General features: G+C 31.8%; 2 protein-coding genes across 2 annotated transcripts; both read left to right on the top strand.

Moving 5' to 3' along the window:
* Window positions 1-3,361: 3,361 nt before the first annotated feature.
* On the top strand, window positions 3,362-9,763 carry LOC134233785 (mucin-2-like). The gene is made up of 7 exons (XM_062715788.1): window positions 3,362-3,881; window positions 6,224-6,413; window positions 6,540-6,566; window positions 7,011-7,114; window positions 7,880-7,950; window positions 8,117-9,632; window positions 9,668-9,763. The coding sequence occupies exons 1-7, from the start codon at window positions 3,492-3,494 to the stop codon at window positions 9,761-9,763; spliced, it is 2,394 nt and encodes a 797-aa protein (XP_062571772.1). The 5' UTR covers window positions 3,362-3,491.
* Window positions 9,764-10,230: 467 nt separating this feature from the next.
* Window positions 10,231-17,439, top strand: LOC134233784 (uncharacterized). Its single transcript, XM_062715786.1, has 13 exons — window positions 10,231-10,390; window positions 11,146-11,466; window positions 11,653-11,982; window positions 12,242-12,655; window positions 12,828-13,025; window positions 13,197-13,238; window positions 13,440-13,778; window positions 15,076-15,402; window positions 15,603-15,929; window positions 16,037-16,408; window positions 16,653-16,850; window positions 17,064-17,119; window positions 17,377-17,439. Exons 1-13 carry the CDS (start codon window positions 10,231-10,233, stop codon window positions 17,437-17,439), a joined length of 3,147 nt encoding a protein of 1,048 aa, XP_062571770.1.
* The last annotated feature ends 2,953 nt before the right edge of the window (window positions 17,440-20,392 follow it).

Genomic DNA, 20,392 nt, shown 5'->3' with positions numbered 1-20,392 from the left:
TCAATTAACTTCCGACGCCAATGAAATCCTATTTCGGGGGCGGGGTGGGTTATGAGTTAGATTCAAATTCTTCTATAGAATAAAATTTAAATTTTCTTCCTACTATACGTACTACATTTACTTATTTGACCCTTACTCTTACAAAAAGTGTGTCAGCCTTTAAATGAACATATTAAGTATAGTATAAAGTTATGTCTGAAAAAAAGAAGCCGCTATTCCTGTGTGCCCGGAGAAAATAAATATGGAGTTTCCATCATTGGATCGGGAGATCGGATCCGGCCTTCAGAAGTTCGATTGATCAAGTATTAAGGCATATTGAAGAATCTCAAATAACCCGACCTGGGTTTGCTTACCTAGTTTTACCAACACTCGTAGCGAACACCCCTGCCACCTAGCGTTATAATGCCGTACTAAATTTTGACGGTTTGACAACTTCCGTTCGTCTTCATTGAATATGCTTCATTGTAAGCGTGATTGAATTAACATTCGTAATAGAGATGATGCAAATAATTTATTAAAGAAACTGTTTAAGTTTAAAAGAAAGTTAAATGAATTTACAAGAAACAAGCAACATAGAAGTAAAGACAAAATGAAGAATAATAAAAATCAAAGTGAAATCTAATAAAGACGAATATGAAAAAAAATACAGTGACATATAATTACAATAATAACAAAGCATAAAGAAGTAGGCATAATAAGAATAAAAGCAAGATACATAGACTTTTGGCGGTAATTCCCTTCCATAGTTTTGAGGTTTTGATTTATTTTAAATTTGTCTCACATAGATAAAGACGAGGAGGTCAGGGTAAATAAATGAAGATAACTTTAACAAATCCAAAAGACAATGCAAATATTTGTAATGGTGAAAAAAGCTTATGTTTTAAGATTTTAAAAATATTAAGTTATTTCTTTATTTATCCATTTCCATAACATATATTTAATCAAATGAGAAATTACAATGTATTACATAAATTAAAAGGTCCTTGATTTTTTTTCTATCATTCGTCGTTCTGTTCAAAAACAGTAATACTGACAATAGGAGAACTCGAAAAAAGGAAGATAAGATGACGAGACGCATAGATATGTCATGTGATATAAATGGTGAAAAAAGTTGCTAAATGACACTCTTTTGTAAACCGAAAAATTCAAATTAAGCAGAAAATAAAGATATTTAAAATAATTTACATTTGTGAAGGACGTGTAAAGTGCTAATATTCCTTGAAAACGCAGAGCTAAAAGTAGAATTAAGACTATTTTTAGTGAAAGGAAGAATTTGTTGAATATTTTCACTACATATAAAAGATCCATCTTATATTATTTAGCTAAAATCGCCATTTTTAATGTAGCTTGTGAAATATACTTTTAATAATTATATAATTTTCTTATAGGTATATTTAAAATTTCGAAATGAGAATAGGCTTTTGTGGTGGAATGCAATCCAAAACATTGTACACAGTATCACAGTAATACCAGACTAAATTGTGAGGATTCCGAGCGTTGTACATGCTCATTATATATTACTTACGATGTCAGAATTATCGAGTAATTGCAATATCAATATCATATCACAAAAGAGTTAACCATTCCAGATAACTATGGTAAGATTTCTTTTAAGAAAAATAAACAGAACATACATAAATGAAAAAAAAAAAGACTTTCAGATATATCAGTCAAATTTTTTATATTTTTTATTATTATATCTGCATTATTAACTATTGTACGTGGTAATAGAAAATAATCCAAAAGAAGAAAAAAGACTGACATGTTTGGTAAGTGTGTTTCTCGCATTTTCAAAGAAATAGGGTCATTTATAGATATCCATTTTTCCATTACAGCAAAAAAGCTATAACCAAATATGATGTCTACAGAAAAATCAATGATGGGTAAAACGTAGAAAAATGAAATTGACTTCAGTCAGGTTTAAGCCATGATACTTATGATTATTTCGCTTTCATGTCAAATATCCAGCTAGAAACAAAGTCTATAATTATTTTTTAAAAATTCATTCTAAAGACGTCGAAGGTTAGCTTCCCTGCCTCCTTTCCAGTTTTAGCATTTTATAATGAAAGTTATAAAGGTTATTATATTAGGATTTATAATACACACATACTCAAGAATTAAACCACTTTCATGCATAATTAGATAGGATTTCATTGAAGTGCTAGACAATATAAAACAATACTAAGTATACTCAATCTTTTCAACTTTAATTTGCAATTATATATTTTTGCTGCTGTTCATAAATTTATTAACGAAGCATGCAGATTCTCTACTTGATATATTACATTATATTGTATTTGATTGTTTTTTTTTCTTGTATCAGTTGTTTTGTTTTTCTTTAATTTGCATTACATATTGTGAACTACAAGGAAAGGGACTTTGTTAGTTGTACAGAACTTGTTTCCAACCCTTTTGATTTAATCAATAAAACATGTTCAAAACAAACAGCTTTGCAAGTATTATATGAATGACTTTGTTGCCTCCTGATGCATTAACAACTGATAAGATCAAGATCAAATGATAAAGGATCCTATGTTATTATTTCAATTTAAATCGCAATAATTACCTAACATACGTGGTGACTGCATTTGTATGTTTTAGTTTTACTTGAGCCGTTGCCATACAGTTTAAAGAGATACCAGGACAAAAGTTGTTTTTTTTTTTACCAGATACACTGTTTACATTTGTTACGACAGAAGCTTGAGCAGGGAAAGGGTTAAATGTTAAGACAGGCATGACGCTAAATTTTTTTTACCAATTTATATTTAAATTTTTCTTATTGTGCTGTATTTCTCAAACCCCGAGTATGCATGGATTTTGGGTCGGTCTGCATATTTAGGAAACAATTATGACATTGTATGGTCGACGAATTTAATGAATTATTAAAATTGGATCAAAAATGTCTTTACAAATTGAATTTTAGGTTAAAAAGCCTTCCAGTATTTCAGATCAAAATCGTTTACAGATAGTATATCTATACCTGTAGTAAAGTTTTTGGTATTATCGAGAAGAATGTATATTTGAAGAAATCATATATGTTTAGTCTAAACATTACAACGTGATTATGTATTGCATTTACGTAAAAGTTTTTAAAGTCTGTAAGCTCGGTACTACAGTTCAGAAGCAGTGAAGCATGAATAAGTGAATCAATAGTAGAAGACTACATAGAATAGACTTGAAACCAGGAAGTCAAAATGAAGAATTTAAAAGGAGTGGAACCTCCACTGCATTGGTTTAAAAGGATCAATGCAGCTCTGAAGTCGCATTATCTAAAACAATTAGGCAGGATTTTTAAAGAGGTTGGATTGATTCCCAGTATTACTATTTTGATTCTACCATGATAGTCAAAAAGTAGTCTCCTTTTCAAGACCGTGACAACAAACTATCATGAAAAGATGTTAAATATTGGATTTGGTGCTTCATGAATATTTAATTTATGGTGTATTTTTCTAAACGGATCAAATTTCGGGCTGTCCAAGGCTAAAAGAGATATGGAATATTTCGGAAAATCAAGAAATGGTGATTATCGAAGACATAGACCAAGTCAAGAATATTCCCCCGATAATCGAGAAAGAAGTGAACTTCAGAGTTCCAGAAAAACAACTCCCAGTAGCAACTTTGAAAATCTGAATGGGAACGGAGACAGAAATTCTCAAAGAACACGATCTATCGATGGTACGGCCAATGGAAGTGGCCCTAGACATCTGCCTCTTGGTGGTTCGAATGTATTTTATGGATATGGTGGTCCCTTCCGCCTTGATGACGACACCGATGGAAGCTCTGAAATGGATTCCAGCTTGGGTTTCAAAATTCAACCATGGATGGATAAAATTACAGGTGGAACATTCAAGAGGAACTACATAGATCGATATTCATTTCGGGTAAGAATGGAGGGATCTTGTTAGGGTTATTTAATGTTGATTTTTTAAAATGTATTTTTACTTAGACAAAAACATATAGAAATCCTAATTTACCGAACAGTTCTTCTGGTTAAAATTCGTTTCTGATGCTAACACATGTATTATGCATAGAAAAGTAATCCATGTTATGAACTTTAAAGAAAAAGAAAGTTAATAAATAATTGGGGAACGTTACAAGTATAAATCTTATATATAAACTGTATGACGTGAATGTTGAGTAAATAACTTTAAAATCTTCTGTCTTTGCATATATATTGCACTAGCAAGAGGGCTACGAAAGTCTACCAAGAAACCTTCAGATATTCAACCAAAGTCATATTGAATCATAATCAGAAAACGGAATTTGTGTCGTCCGTTCTAATAATAGCTATTTGACTCGTTAATTGCTTCTTTCTAAGAAGACTTAAAATATCTTTTGGGCACACCCTAAGAAGTTGCGTAGTGAATTCACAATTACCTCAAAAGATTGTTTTAATAAGTCTCTAAAACGTGTGTTTATTCTAAATTCTTATCACATGTAGTAATAACACTATATTTAAAAAAAAGATTTTATCTTTCTGACTCTGATTGTTCAACTGCAAAGAACATTCCTTTAAAATCTATAATGATACAAATAGAAAGAAACCCTATCTCAAAAAAGCTGTTTAGATGTTAAACTTTTTACGTTGTTACACTGAAATTTCCGAGAATCCTACTCAGTTAGCTGAATAATCAAACTTTAAAATCTAAAAACATTTCAAAGGAAATGCAGGTAGTTCCCTTCATTTTTCTAACATGAACATACGGCGGGTATACACAGAGGGATGTATGGGTCAGATAGTAATTTATACAATTGTCAGTTTACCACAATCAATCGATGTTTAATTGATTTACTTCATCTTTCTGATTAATATCTATAGATCTGTAGCTCATCATGTTTTTCTTTTCTTATAAAGAATACATAAACGTGAAAAACGTGAACAATTGTGTCTTTCACTAATTAACAATTTTCAATTGCCAATGAGTACATGACTAATTCAATTAGTCATGTACTCATTGGCAATTGAAAATTGTCATGTACTCATTGGCAATTGAAAATTGTTAATTAGTGAAAGACAATTGTATTGTATGAATGAACTTTTGAGGTAATTACTGTTATTTCATTTTGCAACATATTACAAGATTTTAATATGGAATTTTTTTAGGGAGTACTGAATTTTAAAGCTATTCGATATATTAAAAAAAAATGACCATTTCTTGTTAACTTTCGGTAAAAAGGAACCGCGTACACTGCCTTGGTTCTGTCCAACCTATTGAAATATGAAGTACCGTTTTTTCCCCGGTACTTAAGCACCAGAAAGCTAACAATGGTATTAAAAGACAATAATTTTTGCAGATAAATGTGGAGAACAAGTGTCATGCATTATTTAATTTCAAAATTTTAAATCGTTTTATGCGTAGGTTGAAATTAAATCTTTCATTTTGCTATTACACTCAAAGAATTCTGAATTCAACCAATAATTTTTTTAAGAGTCTCGCCTTTATAGAACTAAACTCAATTTTGTTCTCATATTCCCAAAATAAACTCGTGTTTCAGATATTGGGGCATATGCATATTTTTTAAAAAGTTATTTAATAAATGTATATTCAGCAGAGTCTACTTCAAATCATACAAGGAATTTAATTTATACTATCAAAAACCCATTCTCTAAAAGTTCTTGTGACATTGTGGTTTTCAATCATCTTGCATGCAAAGTCACAGCTACACAAAATCAAAAGGGGTCTCGAGCCATATAATGATCTCATAAGAATATTTACAAGGTCTACATTCAATATTTAAAGACCACGAATAGACTGTTATTACGTAAACTCTAAAAACTGTAGAGGTATTACGCGAACATCAAATAAAAACTACAATAGTTAATGAAATCTCGAATAAAACAGAAAAAATGTTGAGAAGAGAAGGAGAGATTTTTTTCCCGCTAAGACCTATAGAATTTTCAAACGAGGAAAATGTTATGACCCACCGCTATATCATCAACAAATTAATTTAAAGTTTTCTGCTAGCCTCACCTCACTCCTTAAATATACCATCTGTATGATGAACGTTTACAGGGCCTTCATAAAACAGCTAATATTTTAACCCTATATATTGAATAAAAGTATAATTATTCAAATTTCAGTTGTAGATGCGATATATCATTTCTTTAATTATTCAAGCAATATTATTCCAAATTAATGCTATTTTTCAAAATTATTATTTTACTGCATGTCAAATATAATAAATAAATAAAATGATATATATATATTTTTTATTATTTAAGCCCTCACTCCACCATGACTCCCAAAACAGGATGGGTGATATTCCTCAGTTTCGAAGCAATGCAAGTTCGACTGAATCCTATACCAAGGGAAGTAAATCAAGAACTATAAAGACAATTTTGCTCATATTTTTGGGGATCATATTAATCGGAATCGTAGCTGGAGTAATCGCATATTTTCTCTCAAAGAAAGGTATTTCTTCAATGTTTAATTCAAACTTTATGTTTTTCTTTATATAAATATTTTCGTAAGCAGTTAATTTTTTACTGACGCATGAAAACCTTTTTTTTTAATTATATGAATGGTTTTTTTTGGTAGAAAGTGGAGATACAACAATAAAATATTGTAAGTATTAATATTTATTCAAGTTAAGCAAATTTTGATTTTATGCACATGTACATTAATTATGAACACTGCTTCACTCCATGGGACCCACATGTAATACCACCTTCGAAGTTTTAGAGGTCCGTGTTTTCTATGCTCCAAAATGGCTTATAATGTACTTTTAATCTTGCATACTGTTCGTTATCTCAGTTTATTTTATACATGTGCTTGTTTTGCACGGTTAGTAAAATAATATTCACACTCTGAATCTTTGTTTTAGATATAATAATAAGACGTACAAAATATGCTATTTCTGTTTTAAAATGTATTTGATGAACATCTTTTGTGCCATAAATTTTAGAACAAGAAGCGTGAAGTATATTATTCATTATTAATTTCATGAGATACTTTTAAACATCATATGTTTCTAAATAAAAGCTGATAGTGAATTTATTTCATCAACAGATGTAGCATCCGGTGAGATAAGTCTAAATGAAATTTTCTATGAAGAGTTGTCAGATACATCTTCTGAAGAATTTAAAAATTTGAGCTCGGAATTCTGCGGTGCAGTAAGTATATCAAGAGTTCTGTTTACACTAAAATATTTATTGAAAACGATAGATATTTACTCTTTGGTAAAAGATAGATTGAAAGTTTTTCTTCACTATTTTATCTTGTATGCTTTATTAAACATAAAATCGATGCTTTAAGGTGTCCTTTCTCCTTTTTAAAGAAATGACTAAAAGATATGTTAATATGATATTTCTGTAAAATTGTATAAAATGTTTAAACGATTGATAAGTGTGTTTTAAATGAAAAAAATTCTTGTACTTTATATTTATGTACCTTGTTTATATAATACGTTTCCTCGTCAGAATATAACCTGAAGAGCCAGATCAGAAATACTTGAATTAGTTGGGGAACACTGCATAGTTAATTTATTTTACATAACGTTATCTCATTCGCAAACGGAACGTTTACTGGTGTATGTTTGTCAACATCCATCTTTTATTATTCGCACAAAATGTAAACTTTAGACTACTTCGAGTCCCACGAAGGGTTTAGAGTACTGTAATTGTAACGAAATTGTAAAACACTCAAGTTATTTATATTATCTTAAGTTTGTTCGCTTCTAGAAAAAAAGATGAAAAGCTATTAAAGGTATAAAGAAAGTTATTTCAATATTTTATCTACATATTATTTTATTGCATGCTTTGCATATTCAAAGAAATTTACATATGTAATAGTACATGTTATTGTAACGTTCGAATTAAAAAGTTGGGTTTCAATTCTTCCTTACTTTTCTAGTCGACATTAATATATTTTTTAAAAAGATTACAGAGGCGTTAAAAAACTCCACGGAAAACGGGGATAAATACAGACTGTGCGAAGTAATAGATTTTAGGTGAGCATCTTTTACAAAAATCTTAAGTTCAAGATAGAAGACAAGACAATTCGCCTAGCAGATTTATTCGAATTTGTAGTAGGATAAAGTGATATAATTTCAAATTTATGATTTATTTGAATATTAACATGTTGTTCATTAAACTGATTAAATAATATTATTTCAGAAATGGGAGCATAAAAGTTCGATTCAAAGTGTATTACGTTTACACAGCTACTTTCATAATCACCAACGAGACGGTCCAGAAAGATCTTAATAACTCTTTAACACCTCAAAATGCCGGTCTCGCACAACTTTCAACTTTAGTTATTATAAGAGTGTCGTTGAAAATCACCGTCGAAGTGGAGACTTTCCAAAAAGTAAACGATCCTGCCGCAACCAGTTTACTACCTTCTACCACCCCACTCACAACAACAGAGACAACTACTGTCCCGGCAGCCACCACGACAACATCGGTCACTACAACACCTACCACATTACCGACCAATGAAACAACAGAGACTACATTAGACGATACTTCAACTCCAACCACTTCTACAACTCCGATGAATACCACAACAGCAGATTATTCAACAACACCAGAAACTGAAACTGCAGAGACAACAGAGGAATACGATGCCACGACCGAGGAAACACAATTAAACATTACAATAACAACATTAACAGCGGAAAGCACAGCTGACACCAAACCAACACCAACTACAGAAAGTACCATACCAGAGACCACAGAAAGTAGTGCTGAGAATACCATAGCAGTGAGCACTCAAACAGAAAGTACAACAGAAAATACAATACCAGTGACCACTCAAACAGAAAGTACAATATCAGTGAGTACTCAACAAGCAAGTACAATATCAGTGATCACTCGACCAGAAAGTACAATACCAGTGACCACTCAAACAGAAAGTACAATACCAGTGACCACTCAAACAGAAAGTACAATACCAGTGACCACTCAACCAGAAAGTACAATACCAGTGACCACTCAAAGAGAAAGTACAATACCAGTGACCACTCAATCAAAAAGTACAATACATGTGACCACTCAAACAGAAAGTACAATACCAGTGACCACTCAAACAGAAAGTACAATACCAGTGACCACTCAACCAGAAAGTACAATACCAGTGACCACTCAAACAGAAAGTACAATACCAGTGACCACACAATCAAAAAGTTCAATACATGTGACCACTCAACCAGAAAGTACAATACCAGTGACCACTCAAAGAGAAAGTACAATACCAGTGACCACTCAAACAGAAAGTACTATACCAGTGACCACTGTAGCCGAAAGTACAATACCAGTGACCACTCAAACCGAAAGTACAATACCAGTGACCACTCAACCAGAAAGTACAATACCAGTGACCACTCAAACAGAAAGTACAAAACCAGTGACTACTCAACCAGAAAGTACAATACCAGTGACCACTCAAACAGAAATTACAAAACCAGTGACCACTCAAACCGAAAGTACAATACCAGTGACCACTCAACCAGAAAGTACAATACCAGTGACCACTCAAACAGAAAGTACAATACCAGTGACCACTCAACCAGAAAGTACAATACATGTGACCACTCAACCAGAAAGTACAATATCAGTGACCACTCAAACAGAAAGTACAACTCAAACGACAATGAGCTCAACAGAGAATATTAAGCCTACGACCACGGCAGTAAAAGACATGACAGATATGTCATCCACCGACAGGACACCTTCGACAACAATGGCAACAGAAAGAACAACAGATACGAAGTCATCAGTCGAGATGACAACTACAACAGAAACAAAAAATACAGGAACTAATGCAACAACACAGACCATAATAACAACAACGAACATTATATCTATGGTACCATCAGTCTCTATAGTAGACACAACTTTAGATAGCACAGCAAACTTTACAATAAAAAGTACATTTGAAACTACGACTGCTGTAACCGTGGAACATACAGCAGGTTTGTTTTCAGAAAAAATATATAAATTCCTTAATCAAATATAATATAATGCAGTAAGCAATAGAAAATGACCTATTCTGAATTGTATTCACCATGTTGTTTTATATCTTCTCAGACATCCGAGCTTCCAGGATCACTGCAATCGTCGGCGAATCTACAACAACACAAGCATGCGTTATTATTCCAGATGGAGAATGGCTTCATGTAGAGCTATCAATCGACTATAACAGCTCATCACACGTAATTGCAAAGTTAGATCATAACAAAACATTCGAAAAACCAACCTCTTTAGACAGATTTAACGGTAGCATCAACATGGACGGGGAAGATATTGTTGTCAGATTAACTGTGAACTTAACATTACCGAAATCAGACTTCTGCACATGGGATGGCCGATACTTTACGAAATGCTCAGTAATTATGAACGATACCATGCAAACCAGCAAAAGCAATGGAAGTCAAATTTCAATTACAGGTAATAAATTCTTTCATGTGGTAAGGGATTATAAAGTTGTTGTTAACTTTAGACAAATATTGATTTTTTTCTTCTTAAATATTATGTTTTTTATTATTTTTATTTTATGTACATGTATAGTACTCATTGAAAGTAAAACATTAAGTCAAATACACTTCTACATACCATTAAACTATATAGCTACATTTTGTTAGAATTCTTACAAGTTTTCAAAATAGTATATACCGACAATCGAGTATTTTATACATACATATAGCGGAGTTTTGCGGACAGGACAATTTGAAAAAATGCAATTGCAAAATTTTTTTTCGATATTAATTAGATCTAATGTAAATGCACATTTCTTTCTCAATTTTGGAAAGTGAAGCTCAATTCATCGTTGTTAAAAGCTTGATATAACCTGTAATTGAATCTATTAGGTAACAAATGTATAAAATCTAAGGTAGAAACCCGTATAGTGGGGTTTGAAATATATTTTATTTATAAACATACGTATAGATTAAAATTTCTTTAGAATAATAATGAAATTATTAAGTTTTCTTCTTAAATTATGATTGGTAATATCTAGAAGTCATATCCCTTGCATGATGAATAGATTTTCTAACCTGGATGAGCCAAATAACTACATTTTCACTTGCAGAAAATACACTTTATACTGCAATTTTATCACTGTGAATGTGTACATTTTCCTTTCAAAGAGCATGTACTTTAAAAAAAAAAAAAAAGCATGATTCAATTTTCTTTAATACTTTCAGCCCCAATGGCAAAAGTCAACATAAACCCTGGAGTCGATTATACTGAAGGCGATCTGGTAACATTTAATTGTTCCACTAATATAGACCCAAATTATAGTGAAGTAAGTCTTGAAATAAATTCTTTTGTGATGGACCAATTAATTATGTCACCCATTCCATCGGAAAGAAATTCTGACTGCTCCGTGAATGCTACGTGGTCTGCTAGGTCACCAAATCCTCTGACGACAAACGAAAATGGTGTTGTAATTCGATGCATTGTCAAAAACTCTTTGCTGGATAAAAGCGAGACAATAGAAAAGACACTAAATGTGTCTGCTGTAGGTAAGAAACTACTTTTAACATAAAATATTCAATATAACACGATATTTGATAATGAAGTTAACTTTTCAGGCAAGTTGACAGAAAGTTTTTTTTCGTTATACATAATGATTTTTAAAAGAAAGAAATATGAAATATTTTCATTTTTGTCATGAATATTTTTCATTAAAATGTTTTGCTTATTTTCAGACGTCGCTTTTTCCAAATATTCTTATTCGACGCTGACAAAAGAAGTTCAAGTGATAGAATGCATATCCCGCGGTTCATCCTCAATCTTGCAGAATATGACAATTATTAGAGATAGTGCTGAGATTGTTACTTTGAACGGATCGGGTACACCTATGATTCTCACATCAGAGAATAGATACACAGTGACAAAAGAAAATGATGCCGATGATATAAAGCTCATTTTAAGAATAAAAACAGCTGACTGTGAAGACCAGGGTACATATAGATGCAGTGTTTTAACGACGAAAAATGATTCCAGAAGTTCTCCGCGCATGACCTTCAATGTTTTAGGTAATTTAAAATCTGTAAATATACTTTTACTTCACGTACGTAATCACTAATTTATATAAAAATATATTTTTTAAAGAATTATTTCTTATATAGAAAATATAATTTCTATTGATAGCTTATTAGATGTAGATATATGCAGGCCCTGCCTATAATAAGCATTTGTATTGAGTATACGAGGTTTCAAATACAGTACCACTTTAACAAGTAAAATGTTATTTATCAAGGTTTTCTTACAATATGCTAAATTTATTTGTTTAAGGTGCCACACCTACCTTGACCCTGAATCCTGATATTTATGAAAGGTTTGCAAGGCCAGGCTTAAATCATATTTGTAGGACGACACACACTGGAGACATTCAAAGTGATAAATACCTAGAAATTCAAGTTTATCGTCCAAACGATACATCTGGATTTAGATACTCAAAGAAATTACCGGAATCAGAAAAGGAGTTTAATTCTAAAGACAACATAACATATATTAACATTGCTGGGACTACTGCCCGCTTTCTCCTTGTTTCTGATTTTTCTACGAACAATTCCTGTAACAATACCCAGACCATTGTATTTTTATTGGATCGAGCAATGGAGTTTGACAAAGGAATTGTTAAATGTGTTTTGAGAGATGATAATTTTGAATATGCATCTGCAGCGAAAAACATAACTGTTATTCCAGGTAATTGTCAGTATATAATCTGTTATAATAATCCTTTATGTGCTACCTGTGGACAGACAGGACAAATAAATGATGAGGAAAAGGGAATGTATTGAATGTTTTTGATAAATATTGAAAAAAATAATTAAAAATTTGTTAAACTAGAATTGAGCATTATCTTTTTTTCATGCAGATGAATATTGTTTTGGTTACGAAGATATACCAAAGCGAAATCATCCAAACAACGATTGTCATTACTTCGTGAATTGTGCAGAGGTCGGTGGTCGTATGTATGCAACGGGAGACAGCTGTAGACGTCCCGGTGAATGCATGGACTTCAGTCTTGATTATTGCGTCGACTGTGACGAAAATTTTACCTGTAAAAGTCCTGGTAAGAAAAAGATGTACAAATAACTTTAATAAAATAAAAGAAATCACTGCAATACAACACAAACGTGTTTTATGCATGTAAAAGCTTTTTAACTATTTATTAATAAATAGTAAATAAATTTTATCATATATCCCTAATGTATATTTCTGATTTGCATAAATTTTATTACAGAACCAGTAACAACAACAACTACATTAGCTCCGGGAAAAACATGTAAGGATTCTTTAATCACCCCTTGTAAATATGTTAGGCATTAGAAGAAGCAAAATGTCTTAGATGATTTCAAGAGCTTCTCTTACCTCTTTTTTATGGTCCTTATGTGTCCAGTTTACAATTTAATTAAATTCTTTTAAAATACATGTAGACTTCTGAGGATAATTGTTGTCCGCTACCTAATGATTTGAATCATTACAGATGTACAATGTGCTGATGTCTCCCAGAAAGAAGGTTCACCTATCACAATCAACTGCACAGTCCTCGATGACACATTTCAAAGCCTGAATGTAACTTTGACTTCATCTTCTAATTTAAATATTGAAGAAATTGTGGGCGTTATATTACCTGATGGAACAATTAAAAACCAAGCAAGATCATCCCCAGTTTTAAGTACAACATTCTCTGTGAGTTCTAAATATATTCATTTAATCATTGCTTCATCTTCATGTATGGAGGAAGGAAAATACCTCCTGACAGACACAAACGTCTCCATGGACACACAACCATCGATCTCAGATTTCTACTTTGATAACTTAGGTAAGCCTTACCCCTTTTTTGACACCGGTGAGCAGAGCGCACTTAGGGACCGCTTTACCCGGCGTCTGTCACATCTTGAACTAAAAGAAAAATGTATTTTATATTTTGCACATATATAGCTTGGCACTATGGTTTTTGTATTTTACCATGGTTGCCGACCTAGTTATCCTTTTGTTATAACTTTGACCTTAATTTTGAAAAAAAATTGAGAAATGCAGATATACATTTATAACTTATTTTTGATATTTAAGGGATAAGATGTTAGTGTATGCTAATTAGAATGTACACGTTTGTAATAAAACATTTTGAAAATACCAGCTTTACAGTCCTTGACATTCGAACGACTTTGCGAAATATACTACACATTATAAAATTAAACATGTCTTTTGAATTTAGAGAGACAAGGATTTGATAAGTAGCATTTATACAACGTTTATGAGCTCATGACAATGTACATCACACTGAAAATTTGAAATTCAATAACCACAAATTGAAGATGAAGTACTACTAAAGTACAAATATGGATTGGTGTAGACGTACAATTTCGATAAAGACAAAGTCAAGTCTCTTTCGAACGATTGTTTGAAATCACGTATTAATTGATTGATTGATAAATGATTTATTTATAATATGATTTGTATTTCTATTTGATTGCCCGATTCTAAGGTAGCCTTACTATCCTTAGATTTTTCCATGAACTAAATGCAACTGAGAAACATAAAAATAGTTGACGACTCTTACACTTAATTTCATCTTTAATGAAGCTAAAATCAGGCGACACATGTGTTCCTTGGAAGATTGTAGTTATCTTATGCATTTATTGTCTTATTAAACTATTATTTTTTGATAAGCATTTTGGTTTCTTATTGTTTTTGAATTGCTGAATCATTGAGGTAAATGCTTAAATTACCGAAATCTGTTCGAAGAAGCTATAAACGCCCGAATCCTCTATTATGGGGGCGTAAAAAGTTTTCAAAAACAATCGATCGTGTTCAATATGTTCATCTTTTTCTCAAGACTCCATTATATTGCGTGTTGTCGTTTTGATGTTCAAGTAATTGTATGATATTTCTTTGATACTCTAAACCAGAAATGAATGTATAAAATTTAGTGGTTTGGTATTTTATATCTAACACATATAAAATTTAAACAATCAAGTAGATTTCATAACATTAAAGAAACAGCATTAAAGGAGTCGAATGAGATGCGAATCTTTTGATATAAATGAAACATATCCAGTGTTCAAGTCACACCATACTTAATATTATCTGTATGATTATATTTGGTTGCATTGCAGTTCCTGTGAAAGAGCTTACAATCAATAGTGAATCGATGTACAAGGAAGGGAAGCCATTAATGTTTAACTGCACGGCTACAGTTGATTCCGACCATACCGAACTTCTAGGATACTACAAGCTTCCAGCTGATAATTCATTTGTAAAAGTACAGGGAGAACAAACTATTTTACAAAAATTTACTCAAAACTGTACCAAATCAGTGATATCGATGTTTGATACGGGTTTGATAGTCTCGGCAAATCTAAACGGAACTAAGCTGAAATGTCTGTACAACGAAATTAGCCCAGAAGTCTCTGAAGAAAAAAATGTTAAGATACAGTCGGCAGGTAAATCTGAAACAGAATATATTTAATGTCAGTAGCTTTATTCTATAGATTTGGTTTATTGGTATGTTGGGACGTCGCATGGACAAAGAAGCATAAAACATTTAACTGTAATTAGTATATGAATATTTCCCCTTTATTTATAATTACATTAATATGAGATAAGTAGTGATATTTTGAAACTAACAGCATATTTTTTTCAGACGTTGCCTTTAATACGTATAAACTAAAAGCAGAATTACAAAGTAAAGCAAACTTTACCTGTCTCGTAAGGAGTACTGGGTCTTATAAAGCAATAAAGATCTTGAAAATAATCAACAGCACATCAATGATGGAAATGGCTTCATATACATCATCATCTGATTCAGTACAAAATATAGCCGGGGTTGATGCAAATTTCAGCAGCAATGCTCTAACCTTGATATTTGCCTCAGTAATGTGCTCTGACGAAGGGCAATATAATTGCACTGTGATCATGGATGATGATGCGGAACTTCAGCCCCCACTTTCCCTTGATGTTCAAGTAACAAGTATGTTGGGCTTATTTTATTTATTTTAATTTTCTTTTTACACGAATATTTAAAATCCAATTGCTTATACAGTTATTATTTTATAATAACTCTGATAATTTTTAAAGCATCACCAGGCTTCTCAACGGTCGAATTGTTTGTGAACCCAGACATTGTTGAAAATAAGGATTCTGGAACTCATCATTGCCTTGGTCCTGTTGGGTACCCGGAAGTTGGAGGTCATTTAGAGATTACCTTTGTCCATCCTTTAATAAACTATAATATAACGCTTAATAAAAATAGCTCAAGGACTATTTTGGGCAACGAAATAAAAATTAAAAGCACTTTGGAACCTTTTACTAAAGATGAGTGCAAAAATATGGAAAAGATTTCTTTCACAATAAATTCTACAAAGAACTGGAACAAAGGAAAAATAATCTGTGAAGTTAAAAATGGAGAACATAAGGCAACCAAAGACGATATTTTCTTTGTTATTGATGGTAAAGATTGATACATTTTGTGGTTTAAAAACGGTTCGGTACGCTTGTCAGTATATAATCAAATCTTCATTGTATTGAACATGCAGTGAAGTAAGAAAAACTTTGAAAGATAATAGCAAGAGATATGATGTGAATATGAGTATGATTTGATAAGAAAATGCAAAGTATATAACATAATTTCAATCTTGCACATGTGTTACAAAAAGAGAAAAGTATTTGACTATTTATTCGAATATATTTTTAGGATCATTCTGCAATTCTACGAACAACCAAGAAATTTATTTTGACCATGAAAAAGAGGACTTTTGTAACACCTATATACAATGCAGTGGAGGGAAACCTTTTGGAAGATCTTGTAAGCCAAACCGGTGTGTGTACATTGGTAAAACGTATTGTGAAGACTGTTCCACTGCTGTATGTTCAGAAGGAGTTACAACTACAGGTAATATGTATTTCCACTTTTAAATACAGAGAAAAGTTAACGTATAGAAATACACTTTTTCGTTATTAAAATTATACACAGTAACAAAATAGCTATTACTTACATGTAAATTAACTTACTTCAGGGCTATTATTCTTGTATCAAAGACTTTAAGACTTTCTTCATTCATTACAAGGCTATTTCTCATCACAATTTGATTTTCCTATTATTTAGAAGTCACATTATCAAGTTTTGAAACAACACCAGTACCTGGTCCTCGTTGTAAGTTTGTAATTCTAATTATTTTTTTTAAAGATAAGAATTCATGTAATGTATGCTTTAAAAGGATTATATTACAAAAATCAGATTGTTTTACACATTCATATCAATGTCAAGTTTTCTGGTTTTCTTAACGGTTTCTTATTTTTATTTATATTCATTTCTTTCCTCGCTTTAGACTGATAGTTTAAGTTAGAAATATACTTTGATAAATATAATTAAAGAGATTTGGAATTGTCGATAATTCAATGTATATTTTCTTTTGTAGCTCTTCATTGTACATCACCGTCTGTATATGAAGGAGAAAGTGCAACGATTCCATGTTCACTGAACGTTTCCTCCTTTGATTTTATATCTATATCTAATGACAAAGGAATGATAATGTCAATATTTGAAAATACAACAGTTATTTATTTCGGCGATTCTTCTTCTACATTTCAAGGTTCTTTAACTGGAAAAACTGTGATTTTTATTGTTAAAAACCTGAACTGTAATAACTCTTTAGATTATGTATTTAAACTTTACAACGGAGGAGAAGTTTCAAGTTCTGTTACAGCAAATCCTCTGATGAAAGGTTAGTTAACTCTTTCTCTCCCCCTCCCTTTTATATTCTTATTTGATTTATCATTCATTGTACAATTTGTTACTTTTTAGTTAAACCAATAACACCCGTCCTAAACATTGACTACAGGTTAGAGATGGGTAAAAACCAGAATTTTCACACTTGCAAAGGTTATGTTGGAAATCCTAAAGGATCCCTTGAGTTGGAGATAAGGAATGGTTCACTAGCAACATACAACAAATACATTCCCACCACTCAATCTTTCGACACGCCGGTTTATGAAAACTGCAATCATTATTTGACTCTAACGTTTTCCATAGACCTAACAAAAGACAGTTTGACTGGTCAGCATATAAGATGTCTGGCTAAAAATATCGAGAGTTTGGAAAACACAGATCCTATTCCAACGTCAAATGAAGTTCTAATTATTCCTCTTCCAGGTAAATCTTATAACACTACAGTATATATTCTATAAAATGACAATGCATTCTATGAAAGGACTTTGAAATGCAAGTTAAACAATTAGAAATAATTATTTTTCAAGTATACTCCTTATAGATGATTTTACGTTTAATTTGTTGAATTGATTCCTTTTGATAATTCCACAAACAATCTAGATACTAAGAATGCCTTATACCCCTTAACATATCAAGACGTTTAGTTCTTTTTCATGAGTTCTCAATGTGATAGGGGATAGCAAGCAGAAATCTAATGTCATGTTCACCATATTTCTACCCAACTTTGATATTCTATGGATAGGAACAACCTTAGATGGGATTCGAATTCTGAAAATTAATGAATGTTTTAAAGAGTACAAATGTATATACATGTATATAGATTTTTTTTTTCATTTTAGCAAATCCTTGTAGCAAAGGTAATGGTGATTATCCACATCCAAGAGACTGTTATCATTATCTCCAATGTTCAAATAATATTGCATATACTCAGATCTGCCCTGGTGGGGGCTGTTTTAATGACACAGCTAAAGCTTGTTTATAAAATGTATGCCATAGAAAGTGGGTTTTTTTTCAGATTAAATTGCAAAATATTCAATTAAAAAAAGACATTATCAGTGTATTATGCTACTGTTAAAATAAAATTGAGAAATATCCCACACTCTTTTTGATTGCAAAGATTGTATAGTGTATAAAAGTGCAAGATAACAAACAGGAACAACCTTGAAAATCCAGTAAACAAACAAAAAATGACAAACAGGGATAAAATACGAAACCTTGTCCTGTCGACTGATCATTTCAGCCGTGAGCCCCCAGTATTGATCATATACTCAGTAGACGTATAGTTTGATTTTATTACATTTTGAACTGTGAAATACTGTAGTTTATTCATTGAGTAAAAATAATTATATTCTGTCACAGAGTGAAAGGATATCAAAATGATATCCTATCACAGTTTGACAAATATCAGAAGTACGGTATTACTTTTGATTTTCCTTCCCAGTAAGGGGGGGGGGGGGGGGTGTTGTAAAAATTATACCTTGGTCTGTTAAAAGAAAGCTAAAACAAGTAAAGAAAACAAAGAATAAAACTTTCAAAGTTCAACAAATACTTTGCTAAAATTCTTGTTTACAATGCTTTCAATCTCACATCACTTAGCTATGACGTCTCAACCACTCAACTTTGACATCATGTAGCCCATGAATGTATAACAAAAAGACAAAGGCAAATGGAAAATCAAAGAATATGTAATAAACACAAAATACAATGTTTTGTCGTTGAATATGAAAGTTATTTCACGAGTGGGACAGGATTTTTTTTAATATTTTTACTCGTGCTTTGAACTCGTGAAAATATATTTTTAAAAAAATCCTGTCCCACTCGTGAAATAAATTCCATATTCAACATTGAATATCCTTTTAATATAATCCGAAGTCCAATTTCGTTTTAAAATAATGTCCTAACAAATGGATGGAAGCATGTCAGATAAAAACGACCAAACAATCTTGTATTTTCAAACACGTTATTTTAACTAACGTAAAAATTGCGAATTACAAAAAACTGATTTTGAACAGGGTTGCTGAAATCCCTGCAACAACATGCAACAGTCTGTAGACCGCCTCGACTGAAAATCATATTCAGAGCATATCGCTGTATGCAGAACCAGACGCACTAGCCTGGAGATCGACACAACCACCATAATTATGTATTATGGTACTTTATAACCGTTACTTTCACAAAGGAAATCGACGATGGAAAGCCTGAAGTCATCCTGTCTGTTAAACAATGTAGTTATTTGTTGGCCCTTACTATCTATAGTGATTAAAACTTACATTTATGAAGCATATTTTACATGTTGCAAACTCCATAGTGTATTATGTCGAGTTAAATGACATAAACCACATCGACGTACGGAAAAAAAAACTAATGTTAATTGATGAAACGTCCTCAGTTTTTATGAATGTCAAATTAAGGCCAAACAAGTGTTTTTCTTCTTTTAAGGTAGGTCCCTACTCGTGGAATTAATTGGTTAACACTGCAATTTTTGTTCTGATTTACATTAACGAGGCCCGATCTACTTGATCTGCGCATACGTTTTAACGCAGCGTCGACTCAGGCACGTCACAATACCCTTGACTGCCGTCACAATTGAACATAATGACGTCACAATTAAAATGACGTCAAATTGCGCTAAAATGTTTCGCTGATCTTGCTTACCTGGTAGCTCTATAGACTATGCATTGAAAGCTGGCATTTCTATTATTTTT

Source organism: Saccostrea cucullata, unplaced genomic scaffold (assembly GCF_032062105.1).
Source record: "Saccostrea cucullata isolate Sc308-1 unplaced genomic scaffold, CSIRO_AGI_Scuc_v1 ctg3873, whole genome shotgun sequence".
In the NCBI taxonomy this organism is placed as follows: Eukaryota; Metazoa; Mollusca; class Bivalvia; order Ostreida; family Ostreidae; genus Saccostrea; species Saccostrea cuccullata.
This window is presented reverse-complemented; position numbering and strand designations above follow the sequence as displayed.

Coding starts and splice junctions, on each gene's coding strand:
- LOC134233785 (XM_062715788.1), top strand. CDS start 3,492: ATGGAATATTTCGGAAAATCAAGAAATGGTGATTATCGAAGACATAGA. Junction 6,414..6,539: donor ATATTTTCTCTCAAAGAAAG/GTATTTCTTCAA, acceptor TTTTTTTGGTAG/AAAGTGGAGATACAACAATA. Junction 7,951..8,116: donor TGCGAAGTAATAGATTTTAG/GTGAGCATCTTT, acceptor ATATTATTTCAG/AAATGGGAGCATAAAAGTTC.
- LOC134233784 (XM_062715786.1), top strand. CDS start 10,231: ATGGACGGGGAAGATATTGTTGTCAGATTAACTGTGAACTTAACATTA. Junction 11,983..12,241: donor CATGACCTTCAATGTTTTAG/GTAATTTAAAAT, acceptor TATTTGTTTAAG/GTGCCACACCTACCTTGACC. Junction 17,120..17,376: donor CTGGTCCTCGTTGTAAGTTT/GTAATTCTAATT, acceptor TTTCTTTTGTAG/CTCTTCATTGTACATCACCG.